We start from the raw sequence: 22663 nt of genomic DNA, 5'->3' as shown, positions 1-22663 counted from the left end.
CGTGTATGGGAATGGCTGTAAACATGACATTCCCCTTCTGCAAGCGGCCCAGTTTAATCATAGACCTGTGGCACAATGAGCAGTAAAGGGAAGCCACCGCTGCCTCCGGAACAGAACTTAAGCACACTGAGGCACCGTGACGAAGGGCAGAGAGGACATTAACCCCTCTGATAACTCTCTCACTTTAACACTCACTTTCTGTCTATCTGTCCCCGTGTTCTTGTCTTCTCTGCTCATATGAAAGCCTGTGTCCTCAGCTCCTTCTCACTTTTAATTATGTTTAGTTATCGAATATGTAGATTCCATTGAGATCTAATTTGTTGTTTTGTTGTTTTTATGCTGTTTCTCAATCCCCTTTCTTCTCACCTGTCATAAATATATCAGTCAGTTTATCTTAGGTAGTGTAGTTTACTGTTAAAAGTTGAACTCGTTGCTCACTGTTGAAGCCAAGCCCATCAAGTTACATTAACCCTCCTATTATCTTTGGGGTCAATTTGACCTCATTCCATGTTTAAAGTCTCTGAATGAAATGGTTGACATTAGTTTTGTGATTCATATTTATTGTCTTTTCTTAATTTGACGAAGACAATATGTAAAAAATTATAAAATATTTTAAATATGTCTGTTTTTTAAGGCTGTTTTATGTGCATTAAACATAAGAAATATCAATATTATACACTCATTTGTGTGGTAATAATGTTGAGGTCTCTATGACATTCAGTTGTATAGTATTTCTCTAAACATCCCTTTACTTTAAGGCCTAACTTTATAAAAGAATACTTATAATACTTATATAATACTAATAAAACATTATAATAATGTATAAACATAAAGTAACTGGTGAATAAACTTCACTAACATGTTCATCTAAATTTACTCATAAGAGGTTTAAATTACTGGGATCATTTTTATCCAGAGGAAAAAGAGTGTCGGCAAATCTGAGGGTAGTAGGAGGGTTAAAGGTTGATAACATTTAATTATCTCCAGTGATGAAAAAAAATGTAATGCTGTTTTCTCTGTAATAAACAGAAAAGAAGATTATAATATTCTACTATAAAACCTCTATAGCAAATAAATACAATAAACTTTTTTTTTTTTTTATATCCATTTCATTCAAAGCCTGTGTGTAATATTTTATATTTCATAGTGCACTTTTTATTTCACAAACCATCCCTAAACAGTAAAAAAAAAAAAAAAAAACGTGATTAAAAAGTTTTCTAAATCACATTATATTTGTTAAAAATTAGCTGTTCCTTTGCCTCAGTTGCTCTAGTACTACTTTTTTTCCAGTGTTTTTGCAGTGGATTGTGACAAGCTACTGGTTTTTTGATTTATAAACTTGTTAATTGGCTGGTTCCTGATCTATTCTGATGGACAACAGCTCTTAAATAGTGTTCTGTGCAACATAACGTTTAAAATAAAGAAAATGTATGATGTCCATTGTAATGGATGCAGGGTCTGAAAAGGATATGGTTGATATTTTCTGTAGTAACTCCTATCATGATCAAATCCTGAGTTTAGGTACCGTCATATCTTGTGTCTGCATTGCTTCAGTCAGTGTGTCCTTATTTGAACTGTGTGGTAGGTCATTCTAATCTGTGTGAGTTTTAGCATCCAAACCTGCCCACTGCCGTACCCCCAGTCCAGTTTCCACACCCCGGGTTGCCATATATAGAACACAGCACACAAACGGGTAATCACTGAGTTTCAGTAAGGTTCTCTAACCATATTTGGGAAATTCACCACCACTAGCGCATTAGGGAGGGGTGTTTTAAATAATTTTAGCATTGCAGTGCAGTATTGGTCTTTGTGCAGCTGGGTTATCAAGGTAGTTGAGTGAAAAATGAACAGGTTTGGTGACATTCTTTTACAATACAGCAGTCAAAGTTGGTAAGCTATTTTAAAACCACTCAGTCTTTTACTAATGTCCATATACTCTAGTGTATGTCATAAGGTTACCTCATTTACCACCGGACAGGTAGAAGATCTGTGGGATTTATTTAGCATTAGTATTAAGTATTACTAAATGCTACTCAAAAAATACATTCTTAATGTACCCCAATGCATATACACACACTGTGTCCCAAAATAAATTAAAGAAAATGAAGAAAACAAATTAAAATAATAAAAAAGCTGTTGCTTGTTAACAGAAGTGATTTGTTTGTGCACATATATCTCTTAACATCTGTGTTTTAAGTAGGTGTTGGCCGTGTGTGAGATGTTACTAACTGGCAACGGAGCGTGTGTTTATAACCAACATGGACTGTGGACTATAAAATTCATCTCCCTAGCACGAGCCATAGTGTGAAGTAGGCTGCAGTATTTAGTTTCAGGGGAGTCGTGATGGAGGGATGAGGCAAAAATATGTGCTAATGCATATTAATTAGAGTTTTTAAATGGAGGACTGCTTATGCTCTGTGACTTATTGCTAAGTGAAACACAGTATTAGGGAGGCATTTAAGCTTGGTGCTAGGTGGATCATAATATTTTGGGCTAACTTTTGATGCACAGTAAAATTAAGCATTGGAAATAAGTCTTTTTAAAGAGGGTATTTAAAGAGAGTATGCTAAAACAAAGACTCAGACTTTGTCTTTAGGGAAGGGACATGGACCGAAGTTAAAATTATTACTGTAATTATTATTATTATTATTATTATTATTATTGTAGTTTAGTATTTTAGTGCAGGATTATGCTAAAACAAAGCCTTAGACCTTGTCTTTAGGAAAAGGACATTGACTGAAGTTAAAATTGTTATTGTTATTACTTTTTGGATTTCAGGGAAAGGCTAGGAGATCTTTTATTGTATCATAATATTTTTTGTCGTTGTTGTGGATATTATCAGTGTTTAACAAACACTGATCAACAGCACATCTCATTAACAAACAGTGTATCTGAATAATTTACTAAGTATCTAAAAAAACAGTCAAACTCTTGGGATATATATTGTGTATTGTAAAAATAAATAAAAAAAACATAATATTTTTTATCATATTACAGAGACTTATTTTTGGTTGCCTTTGAAGCAACAGTCCTTAATATAATATATTTTTTCCTGACAAATTTAAAGTAGTATTTAAACAGTATTTTCCTGTGTTGAGAGGGCACATATATTCTAATATGTTCTGGTCTGATTCTGATTCTGGTCTCTCTACATTTTAAAGAATTTCACACAATTGATTTACAAAGATCTGCATTAAAAACATTCTTCCACATGCTCTCATCTGAAAAAAGGTCTTTAAAACATTTTACAGGCCGTCTCTAAATGATTGCTAAAAACTTCAAAAATTGCTCAGAAAAATGATTAAAATCCTTTTCTGAAATCTGGACTCTTTTGAAAAGCATATTTATTTATTTGTTTATTTTTTTACTTAACTGCTTTAAGCATGTTCTCTTCTCAGAGCAGTGGTATGTGTGGCTGTTGCCGCTTTAGTCGTATCGTCTCTACTATAGTCGTCTCTACAGTCACTTTATATTATAATGTAGAGCCCAAGTCTCCTGGCATGAGATAACCTCTCAAGAATATAAAACATCTTACCAAACCACACCCTGATCCCTGCTTCTCAGAACTCTAACCCTACTGCAGAGCCAACGGGGTTAAAGAGCTGCCCACAATTAGTATGTTTAGAACTCCCTGCTGTTAACTTGCCTTTAAAAACGTAGGAGACGTGTGTGTGTGTGTGTGTATGTGTGTGTATGTGTGTATGTGTGTATGTGTGTGTGTGTGTGTATGTGTGTGTGTCTCAGTCAGAGAAAGTGAAGCGAGTGCAGCAGCAAGTGTCCAAGAAAAACCTCCTCTCTCTATTTATTCATCATGCACAGTCCCTTGGGTCAGGCAGTCACTGAAGTGAGTAAGTTGGACAGTGGTGGTGTTGAGAGGCCAGGAGTAAATAAACTGTTGGCTGACAGTACTGGCTATTGCCTGTGCCGTTTTTATAAACGAGTGAGAGAGAGAGAGAGACAGGCACTCAGAGGCAGATGTGCAGTGGCAGAGTGTGTGTGTGTGTGTATGTGTGTGAGTGTGAGAGAGAAACTAAAATGCTTGTGAAGCGCTGGAAAGCGCCTCTCATGATGGACCGCACATGTTGCTATAAACTCATCAGCTGAAGCGTAGGCCGTGATTAGTGTCAGCACATTAGCTGTGAGCTAAATGTAATTGAAGTCATAAAGAGGAGGATGTATGTTTCAGACCTGCCATTTCTTCTCTTTTAACATATAACTGTGAAGAATATGAATTTCATAATGTGAAAGAAGATCTATGGTATTCAGTTATGATCCTGAGAGCTGTCTGTTTCTGGCAGGACGTTTTAAAGACCAGGCCAGTCACAGACAGGCATAATGTAACAAACTGAGAGATGAATTTGACAGTCATGCTGACAGGTAGTGGCTTGATGCCACAGGATGTTATTGCTTTTCCTTAACAACAGACAGTCGTTGTGGTGTTGCACTACTACACACACTTCTCCGATCCTTGACAACTAAAACGTTGAGGCAGATCTTGTGCTGACGCTTACAGTGATGTTCTCATTAACAGCTTTTAGCTTAACAGGTTTAATGCTCACATCAGTCCAGAACAAACAATTTATGTCTGCTTTAAATGATAAAAAAAAACTCCACGTCTGTTCTTTTATTAATTTAGGCTACATTCACACAAAAAGATATTTTTAAATAGAGATTTTCCAATATTTGTGCCCATAAAAACCAGCAATAAAGAAAGAAATTTTGCATGAGGTTGAGTTTTTTTTATTTTGCACACCATGGTGAAGAAGGAAAACATAGAGGTTTAATCCCAAATTACACACTAGTCCACAAGTAGTGTTCTGCATTATATATTATATATGAAGTAGGTAAGTAAAAATACAGTTTTTTACCGTACATAGTTCACTATATAGTGTGTAAGGAATTATTTGTGCCAGCAAAACGCATGTGATGTGAGCTTTTTTGAAAAGCTTTTGACTGGTCAAAAATGTATTTATTTTTTTCTCCCCAATTTACAAGGCCAATTACCCAACCCACTCATTAGGACTCCCCTTATCTTATCAGTGATGCCCCAAAACTAGGAGGGTGAAGGCTAACACATGCCTCCTCCGATACATGTGAAGTCAGCCACCACTTCTTTTCTAGCTGGGAGAGAACGCCATTCACCCACCTAGAGAGAGCAAGGCCAATTGTGCTCACTCAGGGCTCCAGTAGCCGATGGCAAGCTAAATGAGCGGGATTCAAATCGGCAATCTCCTGATCATAGTGGCTGGGTTATCCTGCTTGATGATGATCAGAATGGCATTTTGAATGCAAGGTCAAAGGCCAAAATACAGACAAAAAAAACATATCCAGATACGTGTGGATAGGGTCTTAGTCACTGAGCGAATGATTCTGTGACTGATTCAGTGACTGTTAAACGGTGTTCTTTACAATATTTGTGTGATGACTGATGGACAAAACAGTGCCTTGTGTTTCACTGCTATTGCATTTAAAGCACTCAGACCAAAGGTGCGTTCCATTATGTATTCACTGTTTTAGTGCCTTTATATAATACAGCAGTACTGGTAAAAAAAAGAAAAGTTAAAAGCTTGCAGCTTATCCTTTAACTGGGCCACCAGTTTCTCTCCCCAGAGGAAAAGTGAAATTTGATCTCACTGTACTGCAATAACACTCCTGGATTTCTTGTGTCAGAAGCATCTGGGGAATGTGCTTTGGTTGCTTTGGGCTGAGGTAATCTCTTAGCTTCATAGAAGTGGAATCCTAGCTGTCAGTCATGGTTAATGCTAATAAAAACTGCTCCCACCGCAGCTGTGACACACAGGGGATAGATAGGTCAGCTTCCCCTCCCCTTCCCCCAGGAGTCATGTGTAGTTCATCACTTAGCCACTCCACATGGATTGAAAAGGGAATGATTGCTTTTTAATTGTTGATGTAATATCTTGTAATCTCTGTAATATATATATTAGATATTAGACCCTTAGAGATTCATGCTCTTATTTTAGAGACTCTAGAATTTATGTGCTCTTTTGTTTGAGAGAGTTGACAGACTCTACTTGCACTCGCATTCTATTGACTCCAGTGACTGGAGACTGAACTCACACTCAGGACTGGCATTTATATTCTAGAGACCTCTCATTTTAGAGACTGCAAATTTGACTTACACTCTCGAAGCAGAGACTTGCATTCTAGACCCATGAGACTCAACTCAGCCTAGAGACTGGAGCCTTGATTTACACTTGGCCAACTGAAACCTAGGATTAAGGTTTGCACTCTCATCTCAGAGATTCAACTCAGAATCTCATTTCCGAGACTGAAGGCTTGACTTGAGATTTGACTCTTAGATTCATACTTTTGTAATCTTAGACTTAGACTCTAGATTTGATGTGCGCTCTCATTCCAGAGGCTGGGCACCCAACTCACATCCGCATACCAAGCATTGTACTGTATATTTAACTTGCTCTTTTGTATCAGAGACTTAGGGTTTAACCAGAGTCTCCAGATTGACCTGCACTCATCCCTCAGCACGAAATTCGACTGTTCTTGAGATTCAATGTGCACTTGTATTCCAGAAACTGGAGATTCGACTCACACTTGAATACCAAAGACTCCAGATTTGACTCAGAGACTTAACTTGCGCTTGTATTCCATAGACTCAGACCTCTCATTTGAACTATTATTCCAGAGACTCAGGACTGGCATTAATATCTTAAAGACCTGTCACATTAGAGACTCTAGATTTAAAATGAACACTGATTTCAGAGACTTGATGTATGACTTCGTTTGCACTCGCATACCAATAACTCTAGACATGCATTTGCACTCTAAAGATCTGAGACTGACACTCCCAAAGACTCAATTCACAATGCAAGGACCATCTTGTGAACATCTCTGCCCAACAATGAATGATTAAAACTTTATTTCCAGCTTTTCTGTTTATCATAGAGTAATCAGGTGCTGTTCAGTTTCAGCTGTTCAGTGTACCTGCTAAACAAACAAAGTGTTCTCCAGTAGAAAAGTAGTAAATCCTCAATAGAAATTAAATCTGAAAACTAATAATCTTAAAACTAATAATACTTCTGCTGCCATGTTCGGAAAAATTCTGTCTGGTAAAAAAAAAAAAAGACAATGATTTGATTATCCAGTCATTCATCCTTGCTTGGACTGTGTAATAAAAAATAATTATTTATATTAACAGTTTTTGTCTTTAAGTTAAACACTTTGAAGCGGAGGTTTGTTTCTTTCTAAGATATTATATCCAGTATTTAACTAAGAGAGAAAAGTCTGGAATTCAGGGTAATGGAGGTGCAGGGAGCGAGATGAAGAGCTGAAAGAAAGACAGTAAAGTATATATGAGACAGAGGAGCCTGTTGCGCTGTGGTATGCTGTGGGTGGAGCCTCTTGCTCCTGCAGTAATGTGGGGCTTCAGTGGAGTCAGATGAGATGCCTGCTGTTCTTAATCACTGTGTTCATCAGACTGAATCAGCAAACAGGCATCACTTTACATTCACATCACATCATTATCCTCGGTGGACATTAAACGAAGAAGTACCTAGCTTCTTATCAGAATCTGGGTGTGTGGCCTACTTATTTAATTTCTTTCTGTGTGTGTGTGTGTACTTGTGTTGGTATACTGGTTAGGGCCAGATATCTTCACAAGACTAAATGCAAAATAGCATTTTTTCTCATCTTGTAAGATTTTTGTGTGGTCTTGACTAGTTTGTTTATGCTTTGTTACAGAACTTGTACTTTAACCTGATAAACTAAAATATTTGGAAGGATTTACTTTTGGATACTGAGATATGAGTTAGGATTAAGTAAAAGCAGATCCTATCATATAGTTTTATTTTCACATGACAGTAAATATTTATTTATTTTAGTTCTGCATCCAGTCAATGTGTTATCTGCTGCGTAGCCTGGCGAGTACCATACGCTGCTGTGTGCATTTATACTATAAGGTTATAAAATGTTTTCGTGACTCTGCATTGCTCTGCAACAAAATGAGTATGAGGGGACCAATCACAGCTACTGCTGTCTGCTTTTCACAATTGTTACATTTCTGAAGAGGTGAGCATAAGGCCATGCCAGAGGGTACGGCATATAGTATGTGTATGGCTATGGCCTAGGTTCAACGCAGAATTATAAATTGTTCCTAATACAGGTAAACAGGTGAGTGAAAAACCTAGGTGATTGGTCTTTGTGTACCAAAAAAATAATAATAGAAATATAAAAAATATGGAACTACAAACAATTACGTTATAAATGCCTTATTGAACTGTCAGTCTGTTAAAGGTGTTAATATGTATAATCTACGAATACACCAGTGTTTACATTGATATTTACACATGGACAATTGGGTGATAATGTGAATTCAAAAGTATATGTAAGTTTTGATGGGTGTTTTTATGTGACTGTAATGTAAGTAATGTACAGTGCTGGGTACACAGTGGGTTCATACGGGGTGGAGATGTGATATTTGTAGTAATGTACTATTGTGTGTGTGAGTGTGTTTACATTACATTATGTGTGTGTGTATGTGTGTATAAACACATGGCTAGTGTATAGTGTGGCTTAACTGCTGATGTTTTGACGGGTAGCGTTTTTTTTTTTTTTTTTTTTTAATGACCCAAATTAAAGAGAATTTGAATACCTGGTTCTGCCCTCCTCTTAAGCCCTCACTTCCAGAGGTGTGTGATCTCTGTGTTTCTGAGTATAGAGTGACACATGCTCTGCTGGCAGGATGACCCTTCCCAGCATCGCAGCCTCTGACTAATCCTGCGGTGGCTTTGCCGAGGGTGGCCAGCTGCGGCTCCATGTTTATTTTTAACAGGCTAAGAGCAACATGGGGTGTTTTGAGTGAATTTATAATCTGTATTTAAACACTGAGGCATATGGTCATTATAAGGCATTACGGTGGCCGTCCACCGTGGCACAGGTTGTCCTAGAAACGTACTGGTCCAAGATTGTAGCTGTTTGTTTCTTGTAACTCTTCATACACTCGCAGCAGATGTCACGCAATAAAGAACCTAAATGTGACATTTTGGTTGGAAGAAAGTCTGTTTGGAAGGTCTTCTAAATGCTGACTTGTACAAATTCGACATTCAACAATGCTTTTACTGTGCCAAGTGTTTCTGAAGGTCTTTCTGCTGGTCACATAGTGTAGCTGTAAAGTCTCAAGTAGGAAAAAGCTAATGTGATTTTGAATGAAGACTAAACACTTCAAAATGTAATGAAACATCACAAGAAGTGCTCAGTTTAGATCCTAACGTCAGACTGATGTATTTGTCAGTATTTCTTAACTTTCTGTTGTATTTTTAAGAAAATTGGTGATACACTTAAGGGGTTACAGTTCAATATATTTATAAAACATGAATAAAAGAAAAGTTTACTCTTTATCTTTAGGTCCTATTGATCTGATTGCATAAAGTGCAACACTGCTATCTACCAACCTTTATATGTAAGCTAAACATTAAAAATATTAAAACATATTGATAGAGTAGTTTTGCAAAACATATTGTAATACTTTTGTATATATATTTTTTTCTACACCCTTAGTATTTTTATTATCTTACATTGTGTGATATGCATTTTTGTAAATTCCTGTTTGATTTAATTAGTAAATAATTGAATTATGTGACTAATTTACTGTACTCTCTTTGTGATTTATAGTCGGTGGTGAAGACGGGGAGGCTGCTGATCAGTCATGAAGCTCCAGTGACCGGAGGCTTCGCTGCAGAGATCAGCTCTTCTATACAGGTAACGACCTGAGAGACAAGTAATTAGAAATTGTTGAACACATTGACTTGTAGGACATAAATAAATACATTTAGTTACAGTGCCTTTAAAAAGTATTTACCCCGGGCTCATAGTGGTCCAGCGGATTAAGGCGCTGCCACTATGATCGGGAGATCGCTGGTTCGAATCCCGTTTATGTAGCTTGCCGTCAGCTGTCGGAGCCCTGTGAGAGCACAATTGGCTTTGGGTAGATGCCGCTCTTTCCCCACATCACTCCTAGAGTGAGCTGATGTATCGGAACCGAGTGACTGTGCTTTCCTCCGAGCGCGCTGTAATGCTACTCATCAATGCTGCATCAGCAGCAGTTAGAAAAGAGGTGGTGGCTGACTTCACATGTGCTGGAGGAGGCATGTGCTAGTCTTTACCCTTCTGGTTTTGGGGCATCACTGATGATAGTGATGGGGGATTCCTGATGAGTGGGTTGGGTAATTGGCCGTGCAAATTGAGAAGAAAAATTAGATAAAAATTAGAAAAGTAAAAAAAAAATGGAGAACAGTATTTACCCCCTTGTATGTTTTGGAGCAGTATACAAAAATACTTTTTAAACATTTACTGTATACTTTAGGTTTTTGTCCTACTGGAAAAAGTTGTATTTCTCTTGCAGACTGAATCAGATTGTCCTACATGATTTGCCTATATTTTGCTGCATTTATTTTTCCTCTACTTTCACAAGTCCTCAAGGGTCTGCTGTTTTGCCACTGTGACTGACACTTTCTTGTTAACACAAGTGCCTTAGATCACATTGTCAGGAACCAAATTAAATTGGTATTTTCTGGATTTTGAAGGTCATGCTTTTAAATGGCTGATAATCTAATCTGAGGTCATCAGTTTTCTCAGCAAAGAGCTGGTGGGGTTGCAACTCTTCAGTCACCTCGCCTCATAGCTAGTTATTATCTGTAGACCGAAAAAAAAATGATTAAACAAGTGATCAAACATGCTTCTGTTTGATTGAAATGAAAACCCACAGGCACACCGCCTGTTTGTGTTTAAGATTAAGATTAACCCCTGATCTACATCATAATGAAAAAAAAAACCCAAATATTTTGTTGGTTAAGAAACAACAATTTACTTAATTGTACATAATTATACAGAAGAAATGGTTTGAACAATCAAGGTATTTGTTGGAAAATGGTGACCTTCTGGGAATAGAAAATTTGAAGTCTGATCGTATGGGTTTAATCCAAACCTGAAATATAACATCCATGCCTACATACACACAGAAGTTCCTGTAGGAATTTGTAGTGTGATTTGGAAAATCCTACTGCAGAAGGTGGAGGTCTGTCTTTTCCAGCATACCAAATATACACTGATTAACCAAAACAGACTCTGCCTGCAAAATAAAATATACACTGACAAACCACAACATACCGTTCTCATGACATTTGAATATCTCAGAATAGTCAAGTTCTGCGATGTACGTTAGATGATAAGCAAATATTCAGTTCTTTTAGATAACGTATTAGATGTTGGAGGAATTGCCTGAGCAACTATTATTGATAAGGGCCAAGTCAATAACTTATTGTTAATAATTGTGTAATAATTATTAAAGGGACAGCTGGGTAGACACATCTCTCAAACAGAAAAGCTTGCAGAGTGCTCTTGGTCATCTCTGGACAGTACCTTTTGATAGTGGCCTAAAGAGGGACAAACAACAAACTGGTATACAACTCAATATTTGAGAATGAAGTACACCATTAAATATGGAATGCTGTTCCCTTTCTCTTAGTCTAATAAAGAATTGCAGCATATTTGTGAGAAACTAGCAAGGGAAGCATTTGCAAAGAAACAAATGTTAAAAAAGAGGACTTTTAGTAGTGGCCATGTCTTGTAGGTTTTTAAAAGGTCTTCTTAAAACTGTGTTTTTCAATTAGGCTTAAAATAACAGACTCAAATAAACAAGTCTTCATTATATCAACCTGGGCCAAAAATACAAAGCATGTCACTTGACACAAGACACAATAGCCCAGATACACCAAGGACCCAGAAGAACTGCACCAACTAAAGACCTGTTGATTAATGCTCTGTCATTTCATAATTTCCTTTGTTTCCCCTAATAATTTACACTTCAACAAAACACACATTATTGATTTTGCCACTTGCTGGTGTTGAAAAATGAGAATGTTTGTGGTGTGCCCTGTAGAGTTGCCTCTAGAGTTTACTGGATTTGCTGTATTTTATTACTCTCCTCACTCCCGACTGACCAACAGCATTTAGACATTGCTAATTTAGTCAAAGGAACCATTGGGACCGTGTCTACAACACACAAATAACCTTTAACAAAAGTAACACTTAAATGTAAAAAATATTGCTGTACTTCTTTTAACACAGAGAGTTAAACACTATGATGAACAGAAGAAGCTATAAGCTTGCAACTGGGTTCAGTGAACATATTTGAATCGGTTTTGTGCAGCTTTGTTATGTTTTAGAGGCATTTAGCTCTTCTTCTGACTATTTCCCATCACCACTGGTGTGAACAATTCTACGAAGTTCTGCAAGTTTCTTAAGAACAACGACTTTCACACCACATTAACCTGAGTGACCGCTGCCCAGTACAGATGAAATATCATGTTGCAAACATATTGCGATTAGTCATTGCATTCAGTTTAGATGTTTGTACATTGTGGCCTGTTACATTTTTTTTTATTTTAGCAATGGTAATATTGTGTCCATACAAGGGAAGTAAATAGGAATGGAGGAAGGTTTGAGGCCTTAAAGGAGATATTCCCTCACCACTCTCTTCAGTGTGTCTTACAGTGACTCTGAGACTGGAAGAGGAGTTCTGTGTCCTGTTATTTCTGGATTCATTGCTGGAACAGGGGAATTTTTTTAGGTCAATCTGGCTGTTCCTGGACACCTCAGTGGAATAGTTGGATTATTGTTTCTCTCCCTTTTGCTCATGAAGCAGTTGGAATTGTGTGAGGCACGAAGGCTTCCTGTCCTGCCTGGAGCTGTTTCTTTGTGTCTTTGATTGGCGTGGTGGTGAGGTGTGTGTGTGTGTGTTTGTGTGTGTGTGTGTTTGTGTGTGTTTGTGTTTGTGTGTGTGTGTGTGTGTGTGTGTGTGTGTGTGTGTGTGTGTGTGTGTGTGTGTGTGTGTGTGCGCACATGTGAGAGAAGTGGTTAAACTCATGTACGTTCAAATGGGCTTCTGGGGCAGATGGAATGAAATGGTGAAAAGTGTCTGTCAGTTCTCATGAAATGTTAGAAATGTTAGAAATTGTAGACCAGTGCTTTCTTTGCACAGGAAGACACATTAAACAGAGAGGAGGAAACAATAATAATAAATGCTGTGTAGATTCTTCAAATAAAAGTTTAAATAAGAATATCTATCTTGGAGATACACAATACACTATATACAAACCTATAGTTGTGGTCAGAAGATTACATATGCTTAAATCTTTGGGGTTTTCTGAAATTACAATACAAAAACATATAATCTTAGAATCTGCAGTTGTTCAAAAATGGCTTGAAGACATTCCTGACTCATCATTCCTCATCCTCCTCTGATCTGCACTGAGCTCATTGGACTTTGAACTTGATGTAATGTGTGTTGTTCAGGCCAACGGGTTCTTTCAAACAATCCCTTTTTATGTGGGCAGCAAGAAGCTTCAAGCTGTAGTAAATCATGATCACTAATGCATTAAGGAACTTTTTGCATCACTAAACTACTATTGAAAGTCTGTATTTATATATTTGACATTGTATGTCTGTTTGGCCCTGTGTTGATTTCAGAAATTATTATTAAATCATGTAATAATACTTTATAATCACAACATACGTTTAAAAATGCGTGTTATACACACATTTTGTTCCAGCAAGAGATCAGTTCAAAGAAAGGATTGAGTCTCTTAACATGAACTTAATACATTTTATTCAATGAGTAATCTAAGCAAAATTGAATTTCTGCAGTTTACCTAACATTGTTGTGTGAGATTATTTGCTGGTTGCATATAAGAAATCAGATTATTTCTTTTCTAATATTTGAATACTAAATGCATATCAGTTCATTAATTGAAAGCCCACTTTACTTTAATTGTTCTTAATCAAAATAATGTTTGCCATAATTTATCATACTATCATATCTATCTTACTCATGTTATATTCTTATATTTACATTTCAGAATACTAGAATTCCACACAACCAATTCTTGGAAGTGATAAATTCATACCATATGCTATGTACTCTTGCCATAAATTTCTGCTCCTAGGAGTGCTCTGCCCAGCTCTGTGCTGCATTTATAGCAGACCTACCACATTTTACAAGAGCCCAGCTGCCTGATCTACTGGCCTTCAATTCCACCCAGAACTTTGTATTTTGAAATCAGGAGGAATGAAGCGTTAAAGTCTCAGAGCTCTTCCCTGTGAGATGTGGAGGTGAGCAGCACATCAAAGTCAGTTAACCTCACTCTGATCTGACTGCTGCTGAGGTTAAAGGACATCCGCTGTTTTCATAACTGTCAGCAGAATCAGACCACCTCATTTTTCATTCACTGGTGATGTGCTTGAAATACGGAGGAATTTCCAAAATGTCCTCCTACTCATGTGCTCTGGAGGGATGCTAATGTACTAAAAACTGAAATTATAGGCAAGGTTGTTTTACAGTGTACAAAGTAGTTAAACTTGACTCTGTTTGTGCTGTGTTTCAAGTATTATTGAGGCGTAATTTGGAAAAATAGCTCGAACACTGAAGACAGCAGAGAAACTGAAAATGAATGTAAAAAATAAGCATAATTCATCCCTTGATTTAACTCTCTTGGTGCTGCCTGCTCTGTGTTGTTTGAAAGTAAGTCAAATTAAACTTGTCTAATGAAATGTTCAAATATTTATTAGTCCTTAAAACTGTTGAATTACTGGGTCAACAAGTCTTACCTTTGCCAAATTTACTGCCTACCAGGTTTTATTAATTATCCAGGTTAATCAGGTACAGCGTAGATCATGACATCACGTATTAAAATAGTCTTTGACTCTGTTTACATCTGGTCACCTCATGTGTCTGGTACCTGGATTGTATCTCTGTTTAGTTTAGACTGAAATTCAATCACTGTGTTGGATGAAATATGTAGATGAACTTATTTAACAGCAATTATTACTGGTGTTTTAGTTGCACTGGGAGTGTTTTGATTGTTGAAAGTATCTTGGAGAGATGGGTGTTTTTACACTACTAAAATGTGGCTCACATCTCAGACCACCTCCTGAGTGATCAAATTTGTATCTATTTTAAACCTGTCTTGGTGCATTTACACTTGCAATTTTATGTGCTTTGGCTTTATCCAGATACAATCCTGATACACAATATTCATCAAGTGACCAGGTGTAGTCAGGGCTTTTGATTAATCTTTTTAATAATAGGAAGTGTTTCAGTACTGAACGTTTTGCAGTAAATCTAAAAATGAATGTGAATCTAGCTAGAGTCGGTCATTGATTTGTTTTTAAATTAATTCTGAATGTTAATACCCAGGTTACATGTTGTAATGTATAACATGTAATTATGGTTTCTTTGGAGGAAAAAGAGACTGATTTTGTGTGCTGCTGTCACGTAAACCAGTCAGATGTTCCAAGCTTGTGTTCCAGTGTTGTAGATTTTATTAAATTGTAGTTGCTGATTGTCCAGTTTCATTACTAAGACGAGTTTCTGGAGCTCGAGCACAAGTTTCTGTTTGGTTGAGTTTCAGTAAGATCACAAACACATGATGAGGAATAGAAAGGCAGCAGAGCTGAGTTACGATTTCGGGCTGTATTTGCCTACATTTGTCCCATGTGTTAAAGCATTTGAGGAACTATGGCCTACTTTGTCTTAATGTTCCTCAGTCAGACCTAATTTCAAGAAAAGCAAAGAGTCACTATTAAATATTACGACCTTTACTCCGTCTGAATGAAAGTTTTTTGCTCTCAGCGAGTGTGAAATCTCAAAAGTGTTAAATCTTCTTCATGAATAAAAAAAAATACCAGACGGACGACTTTCCGAATGTGGCTATCCTCATCTGACTTTGGGCTCCACAGGGAGGCAGTTCTCGGTTGTCTTTTTTGGCTTGCACGGTTGGTAATACTGGCATTTCCGCGTCGCTCTATGCTTTCAATAATCTCCAACCTGCGGCTGTCACTGACGGGGTGTTTTTTTTATTTTTTTTTCTGACAGTAGAGTAGACAAAATTTATAGCTGCAGTTTTGAGCTCTGAAATCATATTTTAAAGTCGTACCTCAATACAAAACTCTATCCCTGTTAAGTCTGCCATGTTGCCATATTTTCATACTGACATTTAAAATACGCTGCATGTAATCATGCACTTCCCGTAGATAAACACTGATTTTAGTGAAACTGGAGTTCTGCGGAAGTTCACTGTCCAGATGCCGTGGTTTACTACCAGACTGTTCTTTTCTTGTGCCCTTCCAGTAAGCGTATTTAGAAAGATTGCTTCCTTTTTATTACAGAAAAGAAATAGTCTGTCAGATGGTCTGAGGAGAAGCTGTTGTCCGGACACATGCTGGCTTGGCAGGTGGACTCATCTGCTTTAGGGCTAAGTAAAGACTTAAATGCCATAAAATTACACCTGGCTACAAATCTTAAAAAGATGGCCTCTGGCAGCTGCTGGGCTGATACTGTGAAAATGTAGGCCCCCAGGAGAGAGCTATTTAATAAAAAAAAAAAAAAGCTATAGAAAATAGTGATGACTTATTACTTCAAATTAATAGGATTATTATAGAATCAAGCCACATCACTCATCGCCGACATCCTGACCTCTCGTCTTACAACAAAATCTTTAAATATGTGGGCTTGAAAGGACACATCTGTGTAAGAGTAGCTGTGTTCTCTGGGAAATGGTTCTGCTTCTGGTATATAGCAGGCATGTACTTGCTTTCAGCTGAAATGTGCCAACATTGGACCAGTGTTTTCATAACGCTAGTTCATGCTTGATCTTAGGTCTTTACTGAAAAGTCTCAGCTGTTGTTATTACACTGATCTCTGCGTTATTGCAACTAAATCCTGTGTTCATTTGGCTAGTACTGCATTTTTCGTAATAAGCGTTTATATACCCTTACTTTATTAGGAACACTATAGTAGTACTAGTGTTTTAGTCTGGTGTTCTAATCTTTTTAAGTCATATTACAAGGTACTTTCATATATATTTTTTCAGCTGAGCTCAGCAATATCTATGCTTTCTTCAGTTGACTTTCAGAAAAAAAAAACTTAACAAGTAACAAAAAAATGCATTGCAAAATAAGCAATGCCAAAATGAATAAGGGCTATACTATCAGAAGTAGCTGATAAAGTATACATTGAGTGAATAATGTATAAACAAATAATATATATATAATCACTGTTTTAAAAGATCCAGACAAGGCCAAATTTTGATACCTTATGTTCCATTTGGTAGCCATCTTATACCTATTGAAAAATAATTTATAGTGTTGAGGTGGGAGGGGACTTTTATTTATTTAATTGTGATACAAATCTGTGTATAATATTTTATGGACATGCACCATGAAACACTTCTTTAAGGTTGCTCTATAATTCTTTCCTGAAGATCTGTAGCTTATGGCATTGGCAAAATATGCGAGTATGGTTGTCAGGTTGTGCTCCACAGTTTTTCCAAAAGAAATTTGCGTCTATTGGAACCTCCAATGACACTGTCTCTGGTGTTAGGAAAACAATTTGTGATTCGGGTCAGTAATTTATGGAGTTGCAGCATGTAGGTCTTGTAGATGTCCTGCAGCACTTTTTCTGATGCAAATCTACTGTTCAAGCGTATATTAATAGCATTCCGCCTGATTGGGACGGACTCTAAAGGACACTAAACTTACTGTCATGTTCATGCAACCAGTTTAAAATACGTCAGGATGAATTATAATGCTGTAAGTAGCCATTAGATAAAGATGGGTAAAATTTAACGCCATGAAGGGATACACAGGGTCAGCAATAATGATTAAAAATAGACTGTAATATGAAAGCAATGATTTGAAATTGAGAGTCTTTAACTCTTCATGCTTGTTTATAGCCTCCAATTCCAGTTCAGTATCGGCTTTCTGTTCTTGACTCAGAAAGAGTTAGAACTGACATAACAGTCTGCATCAAAGTTTGGCATGTTGTGGATTCAGAAGTGCTTTTTTGATGATCACCACAACTGAGTAAGTTTAGAGCAGTTATTTGAGCTACCCAACCAGTTTTGCCATTTTCCATTGACCTCTCATCAACAAGGCCACAGAGCGTTTTTTATGCACTATTCTAAGTACAGTCTTGAGACTGTTGTTGTGAACGTCCCAGGAGATCAGCAGGTTCTAGAAATACTCAGACAAGGCCATTTGCCACCAACAAACAGTGCACACTCAACCATGCATCATGATTTTATTGTTTTGTATTTTCCCCATCCACAGTATGATGGTTAATGCAACCATTACCTTAAACCTGTTGATTTTATAATTGTATTCAGTGCACTGCTCCCACATGATCGGCTGACTTCATACTAGCATGATTTTAAGCAGGCGTACGAGTCCTCCTAATAAATTGCCTACTGAGGGTAGATGTAAATACACTTACATTCAAGCTGACATCCAGATACTGAGGTCAATACACAGTGGTAGTAATGTCAAATGAAAAATAGAAGCTGGAACTCTGCTTCACCAGATTTTACATGCACATCACAAATCAAGCTGTGTCTGTGTTTTAGCTCTGCTGAGGAGCTGATAGGATATATGCTGTTTTGGGACTGCCTTGACTCGCATAGCCAATAAAGAGGAATGAGTTAAGGGAGGAAAGCAGTGGCTGAAACTTCCCACATCCATTAGGCCTAATGACTGTTAATAAGGCAGACCGGGATTAGGAGCCGTGGGTTGGGGTAAATTTGTCAAGAATTTGGACAGCAGGATCCATCGCCATGCATGTGCGAGTCATGCAGTGAGGTGGGTGTAGGCTGTATTCTTTCTTTTTCGTATTCTTCTCCTCATTCTACATCTTTGTCTTGTTTTTTTATTTTTATTTAATAATAATAATTATTTGTATTCAGACTATTCAATCAGTTTCATCTTTTGGTATTTTTTTTTCTTCATAGTTGTCTTCTTTGTTGTCTTATTTATCTAATTTATCTTTCTTTTTATTTTTCATATGCCTTTGTCTTTTTGTGTGCATCTTTGTCCACTTCTTTTTCAGCTTCACTTTATTCTTTGCCTTCTTCTTTATCTTATTTTAATGTAATTAATTGTCTTAGTCTAATTCATCTTCATTATTGTTTTAGTCGTTCCTCTTTCTCTGTTTAATTCTTTAATTTATGGCTCTTCCTTATTGTTTTTTTTTTTTTTTCGTTTTATTCTTGATCTTATTCTTTTTCTCCATCCTATTCTTTGTTTTATTGATAATTTTCTTTGTTTATGTTTTGTCTTTATTGTCTAATTCATCTTTGTCTAATGAATCTGTCTTTTTATTGGTTGTCTAGCCTTTGTTTTCTTCTCCTCCTTCTCATTCTCCTTCTCTGAATTTGAATAACACATTGCCCAGGGGCCTTCTCAAAAAGCTTGGCGTTCCTTTGCAGCCATTTCCAGAAAGCATGAGCTCAGGCATGTGCTGCATTTGATTGAACAGAAGAGGCACGTGTGTGTTTGTTGCTTCACACGCTGGCAGGCTGTCGGTGCAGGGTCAAAGAGCAAACAGGACAACAGCATGTAATTTAAATGTACCAGTTTCTTCTTCCTCTATGAGGGTCAGCGGAAACAGAAAGAGAAGAAAGACTCAGACGCTTGCTTTGTGCTCTCTCTGCTACAGACAGCAGTGTTTTGATGACTGAGTGGCTTTGATGAAAGCGAGTGTGGGTCATTTTGGCTCAGGTTTTTCCTGGCTCTCGTCTGCTGGCTCAGTCTCCCTCTTCTGCAGCCGTGTGGGATGAGGTACAAACCTGCTCTGCCAGAGATTATGAAACGCTCGTCCCTAATCACGTCCCTAAGTTTCTTCTCCTTCTGCTGACACGGGCTTCATATTCACAGTCCTTAGAGCTCTGCTCACGGTTCATAAGAAGACAAACAATAACAAGGCAACTCTTTCAACTCAGATGAAGTGTAGCCTTGTTCGGGTTACAGGTGGAGTTCCTCACACAACCTAAACCGATCATCTCTTATTTACCTGCAATAGCAGACCTGTGATATCCATGCAGCTTTGACTTAACAGTGTTTTGTCTCTCTCTTTTTATTTATTTTTTTGCAGGAACAATGTTTCCTAAACCTAGAGGCACCCATCGCCAGGGTTTGTGGGTACGACACACCATTCCCTCACATTTTCGAGCCCTTCTACATCCCAGACAAGTGGAAGTGTTTTGAAGCAGTCAAAAGAATGATCAACTACTGATACCAGGTAAACCTTAAATAAAAAAGTGGGATTCTTTTTTTTTTTTTTTTTTTTAAATAATCAACTGGAATGGTTAATGGAAAACAAAAACGTCTATATAAGTCTAAACACACAGTAATGTACCAGAAGAATGTTATTCTGTTCTGCTTTAATCACTTCTTACAACCCCAATTCAGAGAAAGTTGGAACAGTATAGAAACAAAAAATACCACCTGCAGACACATTCTATATTGTCGGCATCATTTTATTTGTTAATATTTATCCATCCCTCCATTTCATCAACACAGCCCAGAAAAATAAGACGGGAGTATTTTAGGGCTAGTAATGAGGAAAGACATCAGGTGATGTCAACAAGTGAGTGTATCATAATTTGCTACAAAAGCAGTATCCATAAATGGAGCAAAATTGGGCAGAGGATTTTCAGTTTCTAACAAATGTGAGACAATTATTGAACTATTTAAAAACAATTTTCTTTAAAGAAAGTTTAGAAGGGAATTAAATATACCTCCCTTTACAGTGCATAATATAATTAATCCATTTATGGACTCATGGGAGGTATTTCAGTGCATAAAAGGCAAGGCCACAAATCTTCAGAAATGGACAATGTGTGTTTCAGACCAAAGATGAAAACCGGCTCTAGACAAGTTCAAAAGCTAGCAGCTTCTGTCATGGTATTGGGTTGTATCAGTACACTTTTGTGATGCCAGAAATGTCCATTTGACATCTCAAAGCAAAATATGCTGCCTGCAAAGAATGTTGATGTAGGTTTTAACAAGACAATGTAAAAAAAAATATATATATATATTATATGTGTTGCATGCCCTGAAATGCAGGAGTAGATTTATATTAACAAATTAAATGAAGCTGAGCAGACAGAAAATTGAATTGGTTCACACTGTCGGCAGTGAAATAAGTGATTTAATAAAAGTAACAGTAAGAAACACTAAGAGTGTGTGTTTCTGTCTCACCTTTTTCTGATTTGGTTGAGCAATAGTTGAGCGATTAAAATAAGTGGATTTGATGTCTGCTTTCCCTGCATTGCCTTTATGACTGCATTAAAAATGACACGCACAGTTAAATGGGTATTAAATCCCATTATAAAAACTTCAGCCACTATTTTCAGTTTTTTTTTCCTGTTTTTGCTTAACATCTGTGAAAAATTGTAATAATTTTAGTTCTTTTTTGTTCCAGTCACTGGGCCATTTCGTGTTGTTGCGTTTAAGTACGGTGATCAAAAATATTGTGAAATTTCAAGACATTTGAGAAACTTATAAAGAAGAGGCTTCAGTCAGTCTGTCCCGTTTGCTGTCATTGTTAAATTGTATTTTTCATGCATGCTTTTATTTTATTGTAGTGATAATTGTACTGTGATGTTGCCTGTTTGGGCCTGAGTAATGCGGTGTAAATGAATAACACCACTGCTCTCGTCTTCTCCGACTGGTTTATAACATGGTTAATTGTGTGTGTCATTTTGAGCGCAGTTATAAAATCTCTATAGGGAAGGCAATCATCCAATCCACCCATTTCAATTAAATAAGAATGAGAATGGAATTAACTGAGAGTTCATTTTTATGGCATTGTCTCTGTCTCTCCCTCTTTTTCGCGCTCTGCTTTTTATGAAATTTACTGTGTTTGGTGGTTGTGTTTGCTGTCTGCTTATTAAATATTTAATTTGACACATTTTACCTTTTTTATCTCTAGATTTGTGATCCACCTTATTAAACAACTCTCACATCCTTGCTTTTTTTCTCCTGTCTGCAGAATTGACAGGAAGACATGGGCACAGAGGTTCTGGCCTCGTTGACTGACAGACTGTTACGTGTGCGGTTTTTAAACATGGACTGTAACTCCAGAATTTCTACGGTCCACGCTGTGGAGCACCAGCCATGAACACTAATGCAGCAAATATCTAGTGGGTGCTCTGCTGTTGTAGTTAGCAAAATGAATGTTTCTGTTTTTGCTGTTAACCGTGTGATCTATTTTTGTTGATCTCCTGTTTTATTAATTATTGAGTGGTGTTTTCTGGGGGAATTAAAGGGATTGTTCATGCTGTTGTACAGTGATTCCTCCACTCCTTCCCTTACTATCCCTTGTGAGGTGAACAGTGTCTGAACAGTGTCTTCAAATATCTGATCTAAGGCAGTTTTGCACCAATCCATTAACAGTGTAGTGTAAAATAAGACATTTCATTCTCCCATCAAACAAACTGTAAAGCTTGATTAAAATGATTTCGTTGTATATTGATTCTGTGTTGTTTTTAGTGTTTGTTAAACTGTCAGCATATATTTTACAGTTAACTTATTGACTAAAATATGCTTTTTTCCATCTCCACATGAAGGTCAGTATATTTCTAACATTATGACTAAAATGTTATAAGATAGACATGATCATGCCAGTGGTTGTTATTTCTACAGAGGAGTTTCTTATAGTGTGGCTGTGCCTCTTTGGTGTGAACGTCACTGAACAAATTGGTGCTGCATGTGGATTTTTTTTTTCCTTTTGAGTTGAGCATGCCTGGACTTCACCCATTTATTTCTCAGTATAATGTGGACATACGTGTGGAAACAC

The 22663-nt window shown here is 37.1% G+C and overlaps 1 protein-coding gene across 1 annotated transcript in view; it reads left to right on the top strand.

Moving 5' to 3' along the window:
* bckdhb (branched chain keto acid dehydrogenase E1 subunit beta) overlaps positions 1 to 22339 on the top strand; it is a 59328-nt gene extending 36989 nt beyond the window's left edge. The window contains exons 9-11 of the mRNA XM_007257266.4: positions 9646 to 9732; positions 19955 to 20101; positions 21857 to 22339. Coding sequence (XP_007257328.3) covers positions 9646 to 9732; positions 19955 to 20095 — 228 coding nt within the window. The 3' untranslated portion in view covers positions 20096 to 20101; positions 21857 to 22339. The remainder of the gene's footprint in view (positions 1 to 9645; positions 9733 to 19954; positions 20102 to 21856) is intronic.
* Positions 22340 to 22663: the final 324 nt, after the last annotated feature.

Source organism: Astyanax mexicanus, chromosome 6 (assembly GCF_023375975.1).
Source record: "Astyanax mexicanus isolate ESR-SI-001 chromosome 6, AstMex3_surface, whole genome shotgun sequence".
Classification (NCBI taxonomy): domain Eukaryota; kingdom Metazoa; phylum Chordata; class Actinopteri; order Characiformes; family Acestrorhamphidae; genus Astyanax; species Astyanax mexicanus.
This window is presented reverse-complemented; position numbering and strand designations above follow the sequence as displayed.